At 51.6% G+C, this 19,384-nt stretch overlaps 12 protein-coding genes across 12 annotated transcripts; 8 read left to right on the plus strand and 4 right to left on the minus strand.

Moving 5' to 3' along the window:
- Window positions 1-314: 314 nt before the first annotated feature.
- Window positions 315-2,608, minus strand: PHO89 (inorganic phosphate transporter; the record flags this gene model as incomplete). The annotated part of the gene is made up of 6 exons (XM_046085170.1): window positions 2,270-2,608; window positions 1,780-2,207; window positions 998-1,712; window positions 852-935; window positions 637-791; window positions 315-517 (listed from the first exon to the last, which is right to left on the minus strand). The coding sequence occupies exons 1-6, from the start codon at window positions 2,443-2,445 to the stop codon at window positions 315-317; spliced, it is 1,761 nt and encodes a 586-aa protein (XP_045941133.1). The 5' UTR covers window positions 2,446-2,608.
- A 440-nt stretch (window positions 2,609-3,048) lies between these two features.
- On the minus strand, window positions 3,049-3,560 carry LDX57_003520 (uncharacterized protein; the record flags this gene model as incomplete). The annotated part of the gene is made up of 3 exons (XM_046085171.1): window positions 3,049-3,126; window positions 3,232-3,419; window positions 3,497-3,560. 3 exons carry the CDS (start codon window positions 3,558-3,560, stop codon window positions 3,049-3,051), a joined length of 330 nt encoding a protein of 109 aa, XP_045941134.1.
- A 2,019-nt stretch (window positions 3,561-5,579) lies between these two features.
- Window positions 5,580-5,884, plus strand: LDX57_003521 (uncharacterized protein; the record flags this gene model as incomplete). Its single annotated transcript, XM_046085172.1, has 2 exons — window positions 5,580-5,777; window positions 5,822-5,884. 2 exons carry the CDS (start codon window positions 5,580-5,582, stop codon window positions 5,882-5,884), a joined length of 261 nt encoding a protein of 86 aa, XP_045941135.1.
- Window positions 5,885-6,220: 336 nt separating this feature from the next.
- Window positions 6,221-6,616, minus strand: NdufS7 (ndufs7 ubiquinone oxidoreductase subunit; the record flags this gene model as incomplete). The annotated part of the gene is made up of 1 exon (XM_046085173.1): window positions 6,221-6,616. The coding sequence occupies one exon, from the start codon at window positions 6,614-6,616 to the stop codon at window positions 6,221-6,223; it is 396 nt and encodes a 131-aa protein (XP_045941136.1).
- Window positions 6,617-7,985: 1,369 nt separating this feature from the next.
- On the plus strand, window positions 7,986-9,211 carry LDX57_003523 (uncharacterized protein; the record flags this gene model as incomplete). Its single annotated transcript, XM_046085174.1, has 2 exons — window positions 7,986-8,245; window positions 8,308-9,211. 2 exons carry the CDS (start codon window positions 7,986-7,988, stop codon window positions 9,209-9,211), a joined length of 1,164 nt encoding a protein of 387 aa, XP_045941137.1.
- A 284-nt stretch (window positions 9,212-9,495) lies between these two features.
- Window positions 9,496-11,205, plus strand: LDX57_003524 (uncharacterized protein; the record flags this gene model as incomplete). The annotated part of the gene is made up of 1 exon (XM_046085175.1): window positions 9,496-11,205. One exon carries the CDS (start codon window positions 9,496-9,498, stop codon window positions 10,930-10,932), a length of 1,437 nt encoding a protein of 478 aa, XP_045941138.1. The 3' UTR covers window positions 10,933-11,205.
- Window positions 11,206-11,367: 162 nt separating this feature from the next.
- PNO1 (pre-rRNA-processing protein PNO1) lies at window positions 11,368-12,173 on the plus strand (the record flags this gene model as incomplete). Its single annotated transcript, XM_046085176.1, has 2 exons — window positions 11,368-11,449; window positions 11,521-12,173. 2 exons carry the CDS (start codon window positions 11,368-11,370, stop codon window positions 12,171-12,173), a joined length of 735 nt encoding a protein of 244 aa, XP_045941139.1.
- Window positions 12,174-12,618: 445 nt separating this feature from the next.
- On the minus strand, window positions 12,619-13,539 carry LDX57_003526 (NmrA/HSCARG family protein; the record flags this gene model as incomplete). The annotated part of the gene is made up of 1 exon (XM_046085177.1): window positions 12,619-13,539. One exon carries the CDS (start codon window positions 13,537-13,539, stop codon window positions 12,619-12,621), a length of 921 nt encoding a protein of 306 aa, XP_045941140.1.
- Window positions 13,540-14,621: 1,082 nt separating this feature from the next.
- LDX57_003527 (uncharacterized protein) lies at window positions 14,622-15,281 on the plus strand (the record flags this gene model as incomplete). The annotated part of the gene is made up of 1 exon (XM_046085178.1): window positions 14,622-15,281. One exon carries the CDS (start codon window positions 14,622-14,624, stop codon window positions 15,279-15,281), a length of 660 nt encoding a protein of 219 aa, XP_045941141.1.
- An 805-nt stretch (window positions 15,282-16,086) lies between these two features.
- Window positions 16,087-17,139, plus strand: LDX57_003528 (putative endo-1,4-beta-glucanase; the record flags this gene model as incomplete). Its single annotated transcript, XM_046085179.1, has 1 exon — window positions 16,087-17,139. One exon carries the CDS (start codon window positions 16,087-16,089, stop codon window positions 17,137-17,139), a length of 1,053 nt encoding a protein of 350 aa, XP_045941142.1.
- Window positions 17,140-17,709: 570 nt separating this feature from the next.
- LDX57_003529 (uncharacterized protein) lies at window positions 17,710-17,940 on the plus strand (the record flags this gene model as incomplete). The annotated part of the gene is made up of 1 exon (XM_046085180.1): window positions 17,710-17,940. The coding sequence occupies one exon, from the start codon at window positions 17,710-17,712 to the stop codon at window positions 17,938-17,940; it is 231 nt and encodes a 76-aa protein (XP_045941143.1).
- Window positions 17,941-18,023: 83 nt separating this feature from the next.
- Window positions 18,024-18,920, plus strand: LDX57_003530 (uncharacterized protein; the record flags this gene model as incomplete). The annotated part of the gene is made up of 1 exon (XM_046085181.1): window positions 18,024-18,920. One exon carries the CDS (start codon window positions 18,024-18,026, stop codon window positions 18,918-18,920), a length of 897 nt encoding a protein of 298 aa, XP_045941144.1.
- Window positions 18,921-19,384: the final 464 nt, after the last annotated feature.

Genomic DNA, 19,384 nt, shown 5'->3' on the forward strand with positions numbered 1-19,384 from the left:
GGAATCGATAGTCTAGACATAAAGCACTGTCACCATCACCATCAAACAATTAAGGTATCTTTCCTCCCTGATTCATCCATCTCGACATCTCCAGACCACATACATGCACGCACATAAGCAGGTCACCTTTTTATATTTTTCATCCGACCCATTCCATGCCACATCTCTCTCTCTCTGTATCCCAACCAGCCCATCGAATCAATTATACAAGCATATCCACAATTATAGAGGAAGCGGCAGCAACAGAAGAAGAAAGCAAAACCAGAAGAAAGGAAAGAGCGCGAGGAAGCCAACATTGAAACAAATCGAATAAATCAAAGCGGCATTCCCCATCTCGGCGCATTAATAATGATACCCATTAGACAACCCGCCACGATACCCGTGACCGGCAACGTGATGATCCAGCCGAAGTAGATCCACGCGATCATGCGCCAGTTGATGGTGCGCCAGGTGCCGTTGCAGAGACCCACGCCGACGGTGGCGCCGGAGATGCATTGCGTGGTGGAGACGGGGAGTTCTGGATTTTGGGAATGGGTGTTAGTATTGTGTGTGTGTGTATGTATGGCTTTTCTGGGTCGGGAGGGAGGAGGGGCAGGGGTGATCAATGGGAGGGAAGGGAAGTAAGGAAAGACGTACTCAGTCTCGTGGCCATGATGATCGTCACTGCTGAACCGAGTTCCATGGAGAATCCACGCGAAGGCGAGTGCAACGTGATACGGTTACCCAGGTTGCGCATGATGTTGTAGCCGTAGGTCCAGAGACCGATGGAGATGGCGGCACCACCAAAGGCACTGTTTTATGATATGGTTAGACTAGATATAATAGAAGGGATTGGAGAAGATGTTGCTTACAGGATCCAGTAGGGGACGGGACTCTTAGACTTGAGTTCGTTGGTAGACCAGATGAAGTAGATGGTAGCGTAGGGGCCGACGGCACTGCGTTCATTGGTTAGTGAGTGGAAGGAATTACATAGAGGGATCAGGATATGGAAACGTACTTGGATACGTCGTTTGCACCATGGGTGAACGACGCAGTAGCGGCAGTCATGATCTGCAGGAACGAGTACATGTACTCGGCCCGGTTATCGTAGTGTTTGGCATGAGCGTGCGTCATCTCAATGTCTCCGGTCAAGATGTTACGCTTCTTCTGCAGACTGATGACATCCTTCTCGACACCACGGAAGAAGAACCGACGGAACTGCCAGAATAGCATGACGGGGTGGAAGGTGCCCTTGCCCTCGGGACGGGGGCCGATGAAGCTGAAGGGCGCGGGCTCGTTGGTCGACGGAGGCGCACTGCTGGACGGCTCGGACTTTTCGGCGGCCGTAGATGTGGTGTGGCTTTCCTTGTGGATCTCAGTGCCGTTCTCGGTGGTGTGTTCGGTGCTTCGTTCAGCGGCATGCTCAGGGTCTGTTGGGGTGTTCCGCTCAGCCTGTAGCTCCTCCATGGTCTTGTGGCCACGGTAATAATCTTGCACGATGGCATAGCCCTCAGGGGCAGGAGGCACCTCGCCGCGACGCAGCACCAAAGGACCCAAGAAGACGTGGTACCACTGCAACTGCCAGTCCCCCTTTATGATGCGGCGATGGAGCCAGGGGAGGAAGAAGACGGCGACAATGAGCGCCACGGCACCTCCTACACCAAATATGACTCCGATGACCTCGGCGTTGGTGAGGTCGATTCTACTGGAGCCTCCCTTCCACACGATCAACACTAGTTGAGACGGTAATCAGCCTATCATAACACCAACGAAGGAAACAGTAAACATGGGCAGACTCACTGGTCAGAAGAGCGGAAGTAATGCCAAAGTAGACGGGAATGCTGAAGAAGGCTCTGACAACGGCGTTCTCGTGCAGCATGACCCCGTACTTTGTAAACAGGAAGATGATGGCACCGAAACAACCTGAGAGAACGGGGGCAATAATCCAGGCTAAGAAGACCTGGACGACACCCGAGTTGACGTCTCCTCCCCACCACTGTATACCATCGGCACCCACCGCCGCGATACCCATACCGAGCACGCCGCCCAGTATAGAGTGGGTGGTAGAAACCGGCATACCAAATTTGGTGGCAACGGTAAGATAGATAGAGGAGGCGCACACGGCGCACACCATGCCCAGCATGAGCATTGTGGGTTCACCTTCGAACAGGTCCACGTCAACGATCTTGGTTCGAATGGTATCTGCGACACGGGCTCCGACCCCGATACTAGATAGGTAAGGTTTGCGATTAGCCGGGTTGTGCGATTTTGTACTACAACTCAAACATACCTTCCACTAAATTCCATAACTGAACCGATGACCATAGCTTGCCAGTAGGTCAGGGACCGCGAGGAAACGGAGGTAGCAAAAGAGTTGGCGACATCGTTGGCACCGATGTTCCATGCATCGAGGAAGGCAAAGATGGTGCCGAGGGCAAACAGGTAGTCAAATTGGTGCAGCGCCATGTTGACCGCTGAGTAAAGTGGATGGTTCAATGAAGTGATCTCAAACGAACAGGGAGAGGGATGGGGGTGTTTGTCAGATGTTTATATACGGCGGAAAAAAGTGGCAAGGACAGGCGTGGGAGGGCCAAACTACGCGAGGGCGAGTCAGTCGACTCAGACAAACAGTACGGTGACATGGGCAGACGTCGCGTAGACAGGGTATAGTATGAGATAGTAACAGATTGGTCGGTACAGGGGGGTATTCCGTATAGACCAAGAAAAACCAATATAAGAACAATATCCTCGGCGGTCTTGGCGCCCGGGATGTCGATGCCAAGTCTTCCGCTCCCTGGCCAGACGACGACGGCCAATCACTGGCAACAAGTGAGGAACGTGGGCCGCAGTCAAGCTTACGGGGGTTCATTTGGCGACGCCAAGGGATCCCTTGGCATCTGCGGTATGTCCAGATTCCGCTAGTGCTCGGGGGACGTTGGACCAGTCTGCGTCGTGCTCGATGGCATGTGCTGCATCGGAGAAGGTGACGATACGAGGGAGGAAAGCAACAGGGAAATTCCCCGACGCAGCGCTGGCATTTCCGATGCACCATGTGGTCGTTTGGTCGCGCTATCGCTCGGTCTGGGCCTGTTGTATGCCTCGTTGCAGCTGCTGTATGTACTCCACCGCAGCCTCGAGCAGTTCGACCTGAGCAAGTTGCAAATGCAACGTTTAGCTGATTGGACCACAGAGAGGCTTGGGGGCTATGGGTGTGGGAAGGAAGAGATGGTGTTTTCGATGTGCCAATGCCACATTGCGCGCGCTGACCTTGGTCGCCCCTTTCCCTGCGTGGTCAACGCCACCGTCCCGTAGCACCTGGGCCATTTGCTCAAATGCCCCCTTCAGACGGTCTCGCTGGTTCTTTTGAGACTGGGCGTGTTTCTTGCGTCGGAAATCCCCGGATCCCGAGGTTCCATCAGGAAACGTGATCAGAAGTCGGCCTAGGAGACGTCAGTTGGAGATTCGAGGCAGATCTATGGTCGGAAGGTAACTGAGGTGATAAACGAAGTGGACTGACCTTCCTTGGGACGGAGCTGAACATATCTTTTGCCGTTGGGAGGGGAAGAGGAGGAGGGTGCCATGTCTGTGGTTTGCTCTTTTGGTGTTTTCTTCTCTCTCGATGAAACCAGAGTCTGGGGGGATGGGGGGATTGGGCGGGTGAAGACCATATATGTGTTCTCCTGCATCGCCGCAGAAGCCATCCACACCGACTATCTGTGTGGCTTGTCTCGCATTTAAACATAGCCTGTCAGGTACTCCTCATTCCTCATCCCGGAGAAACGGTTAGTTCTATATTAAAGTCCGTGCTGATCCTCTCCATTGATATGCATCTCTAGGCTATTGCGAGATCCTTCTCGCAGAGAGTCTGACCCCATTCGGTAACTCGTGGATTTGCGTTCCGACATCCATCAACTGGCGCGAAATGACGTGAGTCTATTGGCCAAGGTTATACAGCCATACTCTCTTTAGGCACTTATTTCATGGGATTGTCTCCAATCTGCGAGTTGCACGCCATTTAGAATCTGGCCAACGGCTGTAGAACAAGTCACTCCAGTTTAATGAGTGCGATCTACCGAGTCTGAGAGTCCATTGTCCATGGAAAGATCTGAATGACCTCGGGGCGTGTACTCAATGGTGATGGTTATACACGGGTCTGTCATGGAGCCATGCACCTTCATGTTGACTTCCAGCGGATCGCATAGCGGGTGTTCATCCATCCTCTCACTGGATAGAATACACTGGATCTGTATCGATTTGACAGAGGAGTCAATAATTTTGCTGGGGTATTTCAGACTGGTAAGCTTCGTTTGCTGTAGCCCACACCTCTCGATGGTAGGACATGGTGGGCTATCCGTAGTACTTCCCCAGAGCCGTTGCAGATCATGGTACTGCAGAAGGGGCCAGTCTGGAGAACCGTCGGTGTACCGATTCAAAACTCCGTCTCATAACTTCGACTAAGCCATGAAGGACCGGTACCTACGCCATTGAGTAGCTGAATTGCATTGGCTAGAGAGAACAAAATTCGACTTGATCGCTGTTAAGAGACTAAGATCAAGAAGGCCAACGATCAACAAGAAAGGTGGTGAGCCACGTGATACGGAGGCGGTGTGATTCTGCTGAATTTTTAAGCATCTGCGCTAGTCTCAAATAGTCCAGTATTGGCTAGTCCCATTCAGGCCTAGTCACTGTAACCCCATTCAATGCCTGGCAATTACTGAGCTGCCATCTTCTTCCCTGCAACATTATGACACCTTCTGGAACCAAGAGAAAAAAAAAAAAAAGGCCTGTCAAACATGCAATTTGCGACGAGTCAAATGTGATCGCACAGAGCTAGCTGCATGTACCAATTTGCCGACTCTCAAGGAAGGATTGCCAATATATCATCTCTCGGCGTGGCAAGTATGTCTCGTCATAAACTGGAGTTCTGTGCAGTTGTGCCGATAATGAATATGATTCAGACACAAACGAGTCAAGGGCAAGGGCTCCGCGAATATAGCTGTTTTTCGTCGGTCTGCCCGGCGGTAGTGAACAAAGGGTGGCCCTAGACAACGCATTGCCAGAAGTATCAACCTCTCCAGGTGACATGCCAGATCGAGCATCTTATCGATGGAGGATTCTGCATCAGCACCAGAAATCGTGGATACACTTCAGAATGCGAAGAGCAAAGTCGTCTACTGTGGTGACTCTGGCCGTGTCTCTCAGTTGCTCTTGCAGGCGATCTATTTTGTCGGCGTTGCTTACTGTGGAGAGACGTTGCATAAGGAGGTTGGGTTTTCCAGTAGGTACTTGGCCACATGCACGTTTTATCAAAGGGCAAAAGCGCTGTACGATGCAAACCAAGAGTCCGATGCCTGTGGGTGTTCATATGGTGTACACGTAAAGGACAAACAATGCCAGGTCCATTTGATCCGGAAAAAGCAACGCTACCCCTAGAATGCTGTCAGCACTCTCCACAACAGGATTGTTGACTGGTGTAATCTAATTCTGTGCTGGGTATCGCTGAATTGCATGAACAGCAAGTTGTTTATCTTGGTAATTTCCGACCGACTTGGTGCCATGATCGATACTAAATTGACCCAGATATAAAGCCGGGTAACATAATGGTGAACTGCCAATGTGGAAACGAAGAGACTATCATCAAAACCGCACAGCTTACTGATCTTGAAAACGCCGCATATCTCCCTAAAGGCAGGTGCATCAAGGGTATGCTTGCTGGAAACGACAACTGGCGCACTCCAGAAGCACATTTCAAGGGTGAACTCAACAAGCCGACAGATATGTTCGCATTTGGAACGGTCGTGAGTATGTCTATTCTTCCGCAATCCAACTCTAACAATCCCAGTGCATATATGCGGTCCTCGGTCGTGTTATCTTTGGCCCCGATAATGATTTCCGGCAACATTAAGCGCAGGGTGCGTTGCCCACGTTTATACGCCTACAGCGCCAGGTATCATACTTCGGCGACGAGCAAGGAATCGGTGGTCTATTAAGACATATCGGAGACGACGAAGTTACCTGCCACGTCTTGAGAATGCTATGGGATGAGAGGACAGACGAACACATAGCGTACAAACCTTTTACCGAGTGGCCAGACGTCGTTGATGCGGCTTTCAGGGATCTTATAGAAAGACTCATGAACTTGGACCCGGCAAAACGGCTTACTGCGCGCGAAGTATTGGAACACCCATGGTTCGCCGACGCCTGAGACTTTGCAGAACGCGTTCACATATGGACGCTTCGATCACTTGGTCACGGTGCCCGCCACGATCATCGCGTCACTCTGTCGCGGAGAGGCTCGGAAGATAATACCTAGTCGGTCTTGGTCGTACCGAGGCATGGATACGTGTATCATTTCGATACCGCAGCAAGCGAGAGCGCAGGTTACAGGCCACAGGGATCCTTGCCGGGCCCAGTTGATCAGTTGATCAGTAGTAGTCCTAGTAACGATCAGGTCAGTGGATGTATAGGCCGGCTTGAGGTAGGGATCAACACTGAGAAGCATACAGGAGGTGATGCAGCTTTCCAGCATTCTCTTGCTAGGGACCGAGACAGATTGCGAAGGACTATTGATGGCGTGTTTTGTCCAGGTTGGAGAGAACCGGTACTGCGGAAGAATGGGTGCAGTCTTCCATAGCATGAGCTGTCTTGGGGACTTGAAAGCCCACGAAGCGACAATTTTAGTTCTTCATAAGGGGATCAATGTAGAATAGACATGGAGTTTGCATAAACTTGAAAAAAGAAGGTGAAATGGCCCATCTATCTAAAGTAGGGTGTATTTCAATTGTTGTTCATATCGCCGATATACTCAGTTCGGCGATACAGATATCTTGGCATCAGTCTTGGGGTTTGTATCGGCGACATTTTAGTTCTAAGCACTAAAGGAGATGCAGCGGTTTGTCGTATTTTGCAATTAGCACAATAATACAAAGGTCCTTATCATCTTGCATAGTACGTCAAGTATAGATATGCCTTCATAGCCCGTGGGTTTTGAGATATTATGTACCGGAAACAAAGCTAACGACGGATCTCAGATGATATAAACTATACAGAAGAGCTAAATACTAAAACAGGAGGCAATCTCAAATACCGTTTTCATAGAACCTCATTACCAAGCGTTATTTAATCAGGGAGAAAGAAAAGTCCTTGCATGCATCACGTAGATGTTGGTCGTCAAACAGAGTCGTAGAAACTGTACACAGAGCTTCATGCAAGGGGCTGGCATAGTTAGTGCAGGAGACGGCTATCTATATGGAGTATCTTTTACCTGATACAGTTATGAAATCACATCTAAGTTTCACTTTCCATACCCTTGCATGTGACTTGTAGATCGGGATATTCCAGACAGGGGGTAATGCATTCCAACTCGTTGCAACGGCCTGCCCCTTATATACTTCCGTAGTAATAGTGCCCAGGGGTAGGGGGAGCAATGGAAAAATACTCTCGTTCTTTCATTTCTCCGCACAATGGCAGCAGCTGCGCCGCATCACGATCTGGAACATGTTCTATCTGAGCATGGGCTGACCCTGACAGAGGACGGGCGCCATGTGCGCTGGGCAAAGACAAACAAATGCCATCCGAGGAATTGGCACCCGCTTCGAAAAGCTTATGACTTTAGTATGATTTTCGTGTTGGAAATCTTTACGTAGGTGGTTCTCTCGTCTCGTTGGGCATATGAGAGAGAGAGAGGGTATAGTCAGATGAGCTTACATTATCTTTTTACAGAACCGCGACTAGTACAGCTGGTGTATGTGTTCTTTCTTCCTTTCGTCAACTGCTCAATCTAAAATGTCTAATTTGGCTGTCTAGGCAACAGCAGCAAACCATGCTCGCGATCAATTCCATATCGACGTGACTCCGTCGATTCTTTACTTTGTTACGATGTGGGTACCAAATCATCCATTGGAATTGGATATCGACATTGAACTTTTTTACCTAGGTACCTACTCGGTCAAGCGATGGGATGCGTCGTGTTCCCACCCTGCTCGGAATCCTTTGGCCGCAAAAACATGTACGTTTGGAGCACTGTCTTCTACTGCATCTTTTGCATCATCATCGCCGCGGTGCCTTCGCCTGCTGCCGTTGCTGTCGGACGGTTTATATCGGGCTCTCTGTCGGCCATGCCGAGCGTTGTCGTCAATGGGAGCATTGAGGATATGTTTAATACAGACACTCGTATCTGGATTGTTTTTATGAACGCCATTTCCACGAATATAGGACTGGCCGGTGGACCGATTATGAGTGGTTATATTACCACGACTTTGGGGTGGTACGACTTCCCTGCTTCGTCGTATGCATATGTTGAAGATACTAGTTAACTCAAGATGACAGGCAATGGGTGTTTTATATTGCAGCCATTGTGACCGGAGTTCTCGCTGTCCTGATGCTCACCATTAAAGAGTCACGACCGACATTGCTGCTAGCCCGCAAGGTACAGAAACTGCGCGAACAAACAGGAAACAAATCCCTGGAAGCATCCAACCCCGACCACGTATCCGACATGAAGACTTTTGTGCGCCTTTCGCTGTTTCGACCGCTGCAACTCTTCTTCACCGAGCCCATCGTCTTTACGGTGGCGTTGATGAACGGCGCCTGCATGGCTCTGATTTACCTCTTCACCGAGGCCCTCCCTATTATCTACCCTCTGTTCGGATTCACAGAAGCACAAGCCAACCTTCCCTTCGTGGCTTTTAGTCTAGGCATACTTCTTAACATCCCCGCACGGTTCCTCGATCGACGACTACGTGCCAAACTACGGAAACAGGGCCACGTCGCCGGACCGGAGAGCAAGCTGATCGGACTCTTCCTCGGAGCCCCCGTTCTCGCCGGCGCACTGTGGCTCTTTGCATGGACGATCCCACCCATGGTTCCGGACGTACACTGGATTGTGTCGGTGTTGGCGTTATTCTTCATCGGGTTCGCACTTAACGAGTTCACCACCGTCTATGCGGGCTATATCGCGGACAGCTATTTGAGTTATGCAGGTAGCGCGCAGGCAGCGTTGAGTATGCTTCGATCGCTGATGGGGGCTTTGTTTCCCCTATTCACGCCCAAGATGTTTAATTCGCTGGGGAACAACGTCGCGGTGTCGGTGTTGGCGGCCGTCGCGACGGTGTTCTGTGTGGCACCAGTGTTGTTTAGTCGGTATGGTGTTTCGTTGCGGAAGAGAAGTCGGTTTGCGAGTTATAGTCTGCAGGTGTATGAGACGAGTACAGTGGAGGATGGCGGCCGTTAGTCGTGTCTGGTGTCCTCACAGCAAGTTCTATATAAAGTTCACAATGACATAACTAACAGGTTCTGGTACATGAGTAACCATCTTGACAAGTTCGTATATCAGCTGTCGCCCATGGTTTGATGGTGCCTCAATCCTGATTTTAGATTGGTAATGCCGAGATTTCCGACCTGCTAAATATAAACAGAACCCTAGGGGTATCGGGCCTTGCGCATGAATGCGATATAAATTGTCAGGGTTGAGCACAAAGTCAGACATGAACAGACAAAACAGCTAATGCAACGACTATGTCAGCTACTACACAAACGCAGCCACCATCCTCCTTCGAGGCCTATAATTTAACACCCCTGGACTGGGTCAATCTACCTATCCACGTGCCTGTTGCCTTCGTCTTCACTCCTGCCAGCATCCCAGCAGGGGTTGAAGCACTCGAGCGCGGCATCTCCCGTCTAGTCACACAACTCCCGTTTCTAGCTGGCAATGTTATCCTGAATCAAGGCAACGGGGGTGTCGTGAGGCCGCCTAGTGGCAAACTTTTAGAAGAAAATCCTATGATCCGCACAGAGGTTCATCTTAAGAGCATTTCTGTTCTCCACAAGCCTAATTATGGCTTCAATGACGGCATTTCCAGCGACTCTTTCCTCCCGATCCCGATATCGCTACAGTCCCAGAATAACAGTCCTGTCATTCGATTCTGCATCAATGTCATGACTGACGGGCTGATACTCTGCGCCTCGTTCCACCATGCCACCATGGACGGGTTAGGGGTGATGAACGTGATAAGGATGATAGGAATGTGCTGCGCGAGCCACGACATGCCCCGTCTACCCGTATCTTCTCACACCGAGGCCTCTGTCCGAAGCCGGGTGTTGAATATCACAACCAGTGGATCTTTCATGGACATGGAAAGCTACGGTCGGCATCACTGGTCGCACTTGCATCTTACCAGCTGCGAGCTCCAGTTTCCGTCCAAAAGGATCCGCCAGCTAGGAAAAGTTTGCAATGGTGTCCTCAGCCAGTTGATTCCGGAGAAGCAGGCGAGTCAAGATGATACAAGGAAGGTTAATGAGCTCTCGACTAGCGACGTGTTCTCCGCACTGCTGTGGCTTTGTGGGACACGCGCTCGTTCCGGAGCTCGCTCGCGATCAGCTTCAAGTCCCTATACTACAGACACCACTCGCCTCTCGGTAGCAGTCAATATCCGTGGCGTCCTCAAACCACCCATCCCATTAAGCTATCTCGGAAACGCAATGGTCGTGGCATCCGATACTCATGCGCGAGATGAAATGAGAGCCTCCGGGACCACCACCGCCACCTCCATCGACAAAGACGAACTACGATTACTCGCTAACCTCGCATTCAAGATCCGGCACATCGTCCAGGGTGTTGACGACCAGTACGTCCGCCAAGTGATGCAGCACATCAAACAAAGCCAGGACCGCCAGGACGCATCGTTCTACTTCCCAGAAACGTTCGTAACGAATACGCGACTGCTGAATCTGCACCGGTGGGAGTTTGGTCCGGAGCTGGGCAAGGTGGTGAACTTTGAACATTTGAAAACGAGGATCAACGGGCTCTGTTCGATACTGCCGCGATGTCAAGGGAATGCTGAAGATCCACCGTGGAAGGTTCGGGTTGTCTTGGAGCCTTTGGCGATGGAGCGGTTGCGAGAGGATGGACTAATTCGATGGGCAGCAGGGGAAGAACTCCCCTGTAAGTTGTAGAGAATAGTCCCTCGACTCTTTCCTAATTTGAACCGAGAGGGACCTAGATCTGAGAAAACTGGGTCGGTTGATAGAGAGTACTTTGATTAGTAGTACTTCATTCTTGAATGGTTCAGGTCCGGCGAACCGGAATTGGACGCAACGGGACGAAGTCAAACCTGGGAATGGACTAAATTGGAAATAGACTTCTTGGGCCTTAGACTAGCTTTATAAAAGAAGTTAGGATACGAGCAGATGGGCAGAAGCATGCAAGCATTCCCTCGACGACTTAGGGCTGGCCGCGGTGTCACATGACTCACATGACTGCCACCCACGTGATCTTCATCGGCCCCACATGGAAAACCCTCTAATTTTGGGCGAAAAAAGAAGAAATCGCGGGTCTTCAATCGATCAAGTCAAGTCTTTCACCAGTCAAACTCACCAAACCACTCCAAAATGCCTGCTCCCACGGCGCTGCGGCGCACTGAAGACGAACCCGTCATTGACTTCAACACCGGCGTCCCCCAGTCCGCCCCTGGTGAGTCTCCAAGTCTGCCAATTCCTTCTGGAGAAAAGAATCTCCCCCGCTAATCGATAAACCCAAAATAGCCGGCGACGCCAACAACGACGACGATGAAGTCCTCGTCGACATGGACTCCGCTCCCCCTACCACCCTCCATCTCACCGCAGACTCGCAACCGCAGAACCTCGTGCACATCCAGACCCGCAAGGTGCCCATCCCGCCGCACCGATTCACGCCCATCAAGGCGGAGTGGCCGAAGATCTACCCGCCGCTCTGCGACCACCTGAAGCTGCAGGTGCGGATGAACATCAAGAACAAGTCGGTGGAGATGCGCAGCTCGAAGTTCACGACAGACTCGGGGGCACTGCAGAAGGGCGAGGATTTCGTGCGGGCGCTGGCGTACGGCTTCGACGTGGAGGACGCCATCGCGCTGCTGCGACTAGACGACCTCTTCATCGAGACGTTCGAGATCAAGGACGTCAAGATGACCTTGCAGGGAGACCATCTGGCGCGTGCGATCGGTCGTATTGCCGGCAAGGACGGAAAGATGCGGTACTCGATTGAGAATGCGTCGCGGACACGTATCGTCCTGGCCGGCCAGAAGGTGCACATTCTGGGCGGGTTCCAGAATATTCGCATGGCCCGGGAGGCCGTCGTCAGTCTGGTGCTGGGTTCGCCGCCCGGAAAGGTCTATGGCAACCTGCGGACGATTGCGTCCCGGCGGAAGATGATGATGTGAACGACGATCTGATTGATCTTATTTCGATCGGAGGAGAGCGATTTGGGGGGTTAATGATTTTCCTTGGGTATTCTCTTTTATTTATCCGTTTCTAACGAACGCTTCGGTCATGGGATTTGAATGTTTTTCCAACCAAAAATCATCAGTGCTTGTTGATAGATTCCTTTTATTACTTCATATCTTAAGTGGCGCATACACGGTCTGATCTGAATTTACTACTTTTCAAACACTTCCTTCTTTATCATTTATGAGCTTGGGCAGAGTGAGCGAAAGTATACAAGAACAAAAACTGTCAGAAGGAAAGAAATGCTTGCTAAAGGGCAATGGGGACCTAAATTCAAGCTCTATACCAGGGTTTTCTGATGGAAATTGTAGATGTGGACATTGTGTTTTCATGATTTGATGCTGAACGAGATACTAGAAAACATGCTGCCTGAGGAACGAATCAGACGGAGTACGTCTTCTCGACGCTCTCCTTCTTCCGCTCCAAGAATCCCTTGAAAGTACCCAGCGGGATTCCCCACGCCTTCACCTCCTCCATGTTCACAAACCGATGCATATCGCGCATCGCTAACTGTCCCCCAATCATCGGATTCACGGCCAACTGCGCATCCACCTCCTCCTGCGTCAGATACTTCGCCTTAAACTGCCGACCCGTCGCTTGGGCCAGCTCATTCAAGATATCCTCCACAGACAACAATTCAGACGCCAGATCGATTTCCTTCGCATGGAACCGCTGCGAATTCAAGATGGCTTCGGCAGCAAACCGCCCGATGTCGTTGGGGTCGACATTAGGCAAAAGGGTCTCCTTCGACAGGACCGTGGTCCAGACGCCCGTCTCGACCAACCCGGCATACAAGAATTTCACCAGGGGCAGGAGGAAGTTCGACATGAAGTTGGCCGGGCGCAGAATGGTCCAGGAAGCGAACCCCGTGGCGCGGACTTCGTTCTCGATCGCTTGTTTCGTCAGAAGCGTCTTGCCCAGAAAACTAGTGGGATCCCAGTACGGGAGCTTTTCGGGCTGGTTGACGGCGAATCCGCTGGTGTAGACGATTTGGTTCACGCCGGATGCTTTGGCGATGGAGAGGATCCGGCGGGCTTGTTCGAGTTCGTGTTTTTCGTTCGTGAAGTCGGGCGAGAGGTTGAGGAAAAGGCCCGTGCAGCCTTGCAGGCCTCTTCGGAGGGATTCTTCGTCGTCGTAATTTCCCTGCGTGACGGTGACTCCGACTTCTTGGAGTTTTTGGCCGCCATGAGAGCTGGGATCGCGGACGATGGTATGCACCGAGGCGCCGTTCTGAAGAAGGTGGTGGGTGACGGCGCCGCCTTGGGTGCCAGTGGCTCCGCAAACGAAGATCTTGATAGTCATTTTTTGAAGGTATGAGGAATGGATGTTTGGATTTGTGAGTTGTTTTGATTGATTGAGGTAGAAAAGATGGGTTGAAAGCGGTGACTTGGGGAGTAGAAGAAGCTGCTCCTCTGATCCTTTATATACCCCCGGACCTCCAGGCTCAGACCCTCGCCGATCTACATCTTGCATTCCACGATATGCACCCGCACAGCTGATGGAGTCGAAATTGCGGCAATCGCGCGGAACTCCACTTTGCAAGTATGAGGATGCGATGCTGATTGGCATGAGACGTGCAGCCTGATTGATTTAGCGTGCGGAACTCCGCCCTTTCAGACTCCACCGGCGGCGCTCCCTTGTTTTCTTGTCCACGTCCAACTGCGCTTTCCCACCCCTTTCTGTTTGGAGGAAGGGAGTACGAGACTCAAGTGCCACTGGTTATCGAACTGTCCAGCGAAATGAAGTCTTCTAATTCGACCACCGAGCGATCCAATCCCCCACCGCGGCGGAAGTCCTGTGAAGCATGCAAAATCGCCAAGCGACGCTGCGATCTAGCCTTTCCGGCCTGTTTTCGATGTGCGCGTCGGAATTTGACTTGCGTTTATCCCGGCAAGCAACCGTTTCAGGAACCGGCACTTGATGTACTCTCGATGCTCGAGCAATCCCAGGATCTACCGCCGTTTTCTTCCATGGGATCCCAATGTCCACCGGAATTCAACCTCTCGGCCTTGTCGGATCTAGAGCCCCCAGAATTTGCTATGCTGGATCAGGAGACTGATCATTCTTTGACTACTTCACCAGATCTCTTTCATAGCTATCATCAGTCTATTGTGCAGACACCAAGGGCGGAAACGATGATACTGCGAACGAGGTCATCGACCCCGATATCAACCGTCATAGCTCAACGACTGCAATTTTCCATCGATATGCTCAAGAGTGCCCCTCGCATGATGGTGCTTGAGAATCAGACCCCGTGGTGCCATCCTCAGCTCTATAAAGATGGGATGCCTCGGGCCATGCAGGGTAAGTAAAAGCGACACAAGCTAGGACATTGAGTAGCGAATCTAAACTGGTGGGGTCTAGATGCCTTCGCTTGCTGTGCTATGTACATGGCAAGGAACGACGTAAATGCACCAGTCATATTGGCTTCTTTCAAGACACGCATCCAGGATCTGCTCTCTTCCAGTCCTCCCACAACCCCCCTAGAGGCCCTGGCCCACACCCAGGCCTTGCTTCTCTACCAGATAATGCGCCTTTTCGATGGGGACATTCAGGCCCGGGCTTCTGCAGAACCCCTCATCTCGACGTTAGAATCATCGGCCCTCTCGCTCCTCCAGTATATTCACTTCCCGGACCCCCTGCAACCGGAGGTCACCTTTCCTGGCTCCATCGAGCCAGTCATGGATTTCTGGGCCTCATGGGTCTTCCAAGAGTCCGCACGGCGCACGGTCCTAGTCACGTTCTACTTCATTCAGATCCACCGACTTCTTCACGACGACCCGAATATGCAGTGTGACGGCCGACTAGGTCTCGTTCATTCCTGGTACTTCTCGGCGGAGCTGTGGCACGCCCAGAGCGCATTCGACTTTGCGGTGGCCTGGACTGAAAAAGAGCATTTCGTGGTCTATAACGCCAATTTCTCGGACGTGTTGCAACGGGCGCGACCTACGGATGTGGACCTGTTCGGGCGAATGCTGTTGAGTGCGGTCTTGGGAATCGACGAGATACGCGCCTGGTTTTACTCAAGAGGGGCGATTCTTTAGATTTTTGGGACAGGGTGTCCGAGCGGGATAAGACTTTATGAAAGAAGTGTTCAAACGGCGGCCTCCATCGGAGCAGTTGACCGCATTTCCGGGATGCAGATTCCATCGAGTCTGGGGTTTACCCAAGCGAATGGTCCAGACCTTTGAATTTTGCCGATGATGTCGGTAGTCTAGTCCTCCATGTGGTATGTAAACCACCCACATCAGTACCCAAAACGTTCTTGGGGCCATAGCCCTCCACCCATCTCACTTCCTCCAGGGTATCCCCATACCCCACAGACAAGGTACTGGCTTAATTCAAAGCCACCGGTTGTGATCCGTTCTCAAAACGGTCTAGACTGAAGAAGACGCATGCACGCCACTCCAGGATCACCTCCGTGGGGAATCAAGACTAGTTCTGCAGAACACCTTAATTGCAACTCATCTGCCACTATATCCTTTCTCTCTTCTCCGTCTGGGCATCTTGTGACGGTGATTCTATCACACGGCGTTGCCCGTAATTTTAGATTAAACGTCGTATTCTCGGTGTTGCTCCCACCAATCTAGCGCTGGTGGCGCTTATCATGCTCATTTTCATGATGGAATTGAGAGTTGCATCTGCCACTCTTTCTCTTTCCTGGTGGACGTCTCCGGGTTGCATCTAAGTTGCAATGGGGATGACCACTGAATATACCATTGCAGACCAATCTACCGGATAAACATGGCCTGGACTCGCATATTTAAACGACCTCTTCGTCCCCTATCCAAGCTCTCTTGTTCATTGCCCAACCAACACCATCCCTACAGTTCCTTGAGTGAGAGCAATATGCATACCATCTCCTTCATCCTTACTACTCTCCTCGCCACCCACGCCGCTGGGCACGGCCATGTCACCAACGTGGTCATCAACGGTGTCTCCTACCGCGGCTTCGACATCAATTCGGATCCCTACAATTCCAATCCTCCAGTAGTTATCGCCTGGAGCACTCCTAACACCGCCAACGGCTTCATCTCCCCGGACGCCTTCTCCTCCGCCGATGTGATCTGCCACCTGGATGCCAAGAACGCCCGCGGGCATGCTGTCGTCGCTGCTGGCGATAAACTCAGCATTCAATGGACCGAGTGGCCCGAGAGCCACCACGGGCCCGTCGTCGACTACTTGGCATCGTGCGGCTCCAGCTGTGAGACCGTCGACAAAACGACCCTAGAATTCTTCAAAATCAGCGGCGTCGGGCTGGTCGACGGCACGACGGTTCCCGGGTTCTGGGGTGACGACCAACTCATCGAGAACAATAACAGCTGGATGGTTCAGATCCCGCCAACCATTGCGCCGGGTCACTACGTGCTGCGACACGAGCTGATTGCCTTGCACGGTGCATTCAGCGAGAATGGCGCCCAGAATTACATGCAGTGCTTCAACTTGGAGATCACTGGATCGGGCACTGCGAAACCCTCCGGCGTGCGAGGTACTGCTCTTTATAAGCCCACGGACCCGGGTATTCTGGTCGATATCTACAAGTCGCTGTCGACCTACGTAGTCCCTGGTCCGACCCTCATCCCCGGAGCTGTATCGATTGTGCAGTCAAGCTCGCAGATCACGGCGTCGGGTACTCCAGTAACCGGGTCTGGCGGTGGCGTCACTACTACTACGGCGGGCGCGACGACTACTACGCTGAGCACCACCACCTCGAGAGTTACGACGACCACCGCGACCAGTGCGACGAGGACCACGACGGCTGGGGGCTCCGTGACTTCGGTACAGTCGAACTATGGCCAATGCGGTGGAAATGGATGGGCTGGTCCGACGGCCTGCTCGACCGGTGCGACCTGCACTTCTTACAATGACTTCTATTCGCAGTGCTTGCCGACTGCAGCTTGATTGAATATGGTTTATTTGATATGTATGGGATATACTTTGGCCGTGCAGTTGGATAGTCTTAGTTGTGTTGAGAATTGAATTGGAGATCTATATTGCCTTTGCCTGTGTCCTTCTTTATGTTGGCCTTATAAGCCAACTTTATTCACCTTGTAGGGCTCACTACAGACTTCCAATCAGTCAGTATTAGAACAGTGTTACTCTTTATAAAGATGGAGTATATGGTCCATGATGTGATGGCATGAATTTGTACCCCAAGAATGATCATATGGGAGTTCATACATGATCATGCACCGTGATTCCCCGTGTCTGTCTTCACGACCAAAACAATTCCTCTAAAGTTCACCACCTCATCGGCGCGAGCCCTAACATAGACATCTACCTGCCTTCATCCAGGTCATCGTGACCAGGATGTCTCGGCGTAACGTTACACTTTTCACCTTCTAGCTCTTCTTTCCTCCACTCTCTCCTCTCCTCTTCAGCCATTTCCCTCGGACTGAACACACTCGCTTTCAAAACCAACCGAAGCCCTGACCTTGTGTAATCCATCTTCTATCCAAGCTTCCAGCAATCATGTTTCTCGATCAGATCCCCAACATTCTCTGCGGACTGCTGCTGCACTATTTGAATATAGTCCTCTATGCCAGCAGCGACAATTATATGTTTATCGAAGCGGAAAGACTGCTTCATGAGTTCACCCGACGTGACGCATCGATTGTCTCCCTCTTTATCATGCCCGTCTTAGCGGAGGTCCTTAAGGCTTTTGTAAGTCCATTGCACCATCTTTTGGATTCCGTTTTCTAATCGTTGTATCCATCTAATCGTCATGTCTGCGTCTACAATGTCTCCAGATCCATTACTTCCTAGGCCACGTCCTGACTCTAGTAATGATTCTCGAGGCCGAGACCCTGCATACCCACTCATCTACTTTGATGCGAGCCGACACCGGTAACCCAAGCATCCCAGCCCCAGTCTCTCGCAGCATCTTGAGCGCCTGCGTCTTTTTGGTACGGACCGCCGGCCTGCGCGTCTTCTTCAAGGGCATCAAAGCAGCCATCGTCTACCGTGCCTCCTTCCTCCTCACAAGCCTCTTCCTCGAGAAGATCGAGCGCGTCATGATAGGTCCTCGGTCCATCGTTCCGTTCGTCGCGCGTGTCCTCTCCACCGTCTTCCTCAGCAACCTCCATCTCGCATGGACGCAAGCCACGATCTCCATACCCTCTTCTTCGCTCGTCACTTCCGCGCCGACATCCTCACCATTCGATCGGCCTTCCTCGTGGCGCATCCTAGCCCTTCCATCCCTTTTCTTCGCCGCCGTGCAGATCCTAATGGACCTACTACCTCGCATCCTCCTCCGCCTTGTCATCACCCTGGTCCCTGAAACCGAGCGCACCGCTTCCCCTTGGAAAGCCAAACTCGCATCCCAGACCCTCATCACAGCCTGCCGTCTCGCTCTGCACTTCCCGGCGCTCACTGCCCTCACCCTCATCGAGGTTCGACTCCTCCCGGACAGCGAGAACACCATCGTCCCGTCAATCCGAGGCCGAGGCGCTAGAATGAGCGAGCTCGGCGCGTTAGGAGTCACCAGCCCATACGCGAGACCCGGCTCTGGCTTTTTCTGGGATGCGGGCGCAGGCATTGACGCTGGTGACGGTGACGGTCCTGGACTGGAGACTCGACTCGGGTTGGATCTTGTTCGGTGGGCTACGGTTCTCTGGCTGTGCGAGCTTCATGTGAAGAATTGTTTGTTGCAGCTTGCGGTAGAGGTTCTATTGGGGAGGTAGAGTTGTTTTTTATTTGATTTTCCTTTCCTTGACTTTCTTTCTTTCGTTGACCTCCTGTCTGGTTAATTTCTACGCATGTGGTGGCTTTTTGCTGTCGGATTGCGTGCTCTTGTTTGACTAGATGTACTAGTACTGTTATGCGTGTGAAGTAGCTAGGAGTTTCCATGGCGATGAGAGTGGGTTTCCCGGCATGGGGGATCCTCTTTGGAGCTTTCTCTTCTGTAGACAGGAAAAATCAAAGCAAGTTGAACTTGATGAGAAAATGTTAGTAGGTTCGGTACAACTACACGTCGTGAATAATTCCAATGGTCCAATCAGAATAAGAGATCAGCGACTGTCAGACTGCACTACAGGTCATTTCTTCATGAAGCTATTCAGTCATCAGTAGAACGCACTAAACTATATGTGCTGCCTGGGATTTCAGGCATCAGACCATCCCGACCAAGCTGGCAGATGATCGCCAA

This window comes from Aspergillus melleus, assembly GCF_016097325.1.
Source record: "Aspergillus melleus strain CBS 546.65 chromosome Unknown contig2, whole genome shotgun sequence".
In the NCBI taxonomy this organism is placed as follows: Eukaryota; Fungi; Ascomycota; class Eurotiomycetes; order Eurotiales; family Aspergillaceae; genus Aspergillus; species Aspergillus melleus.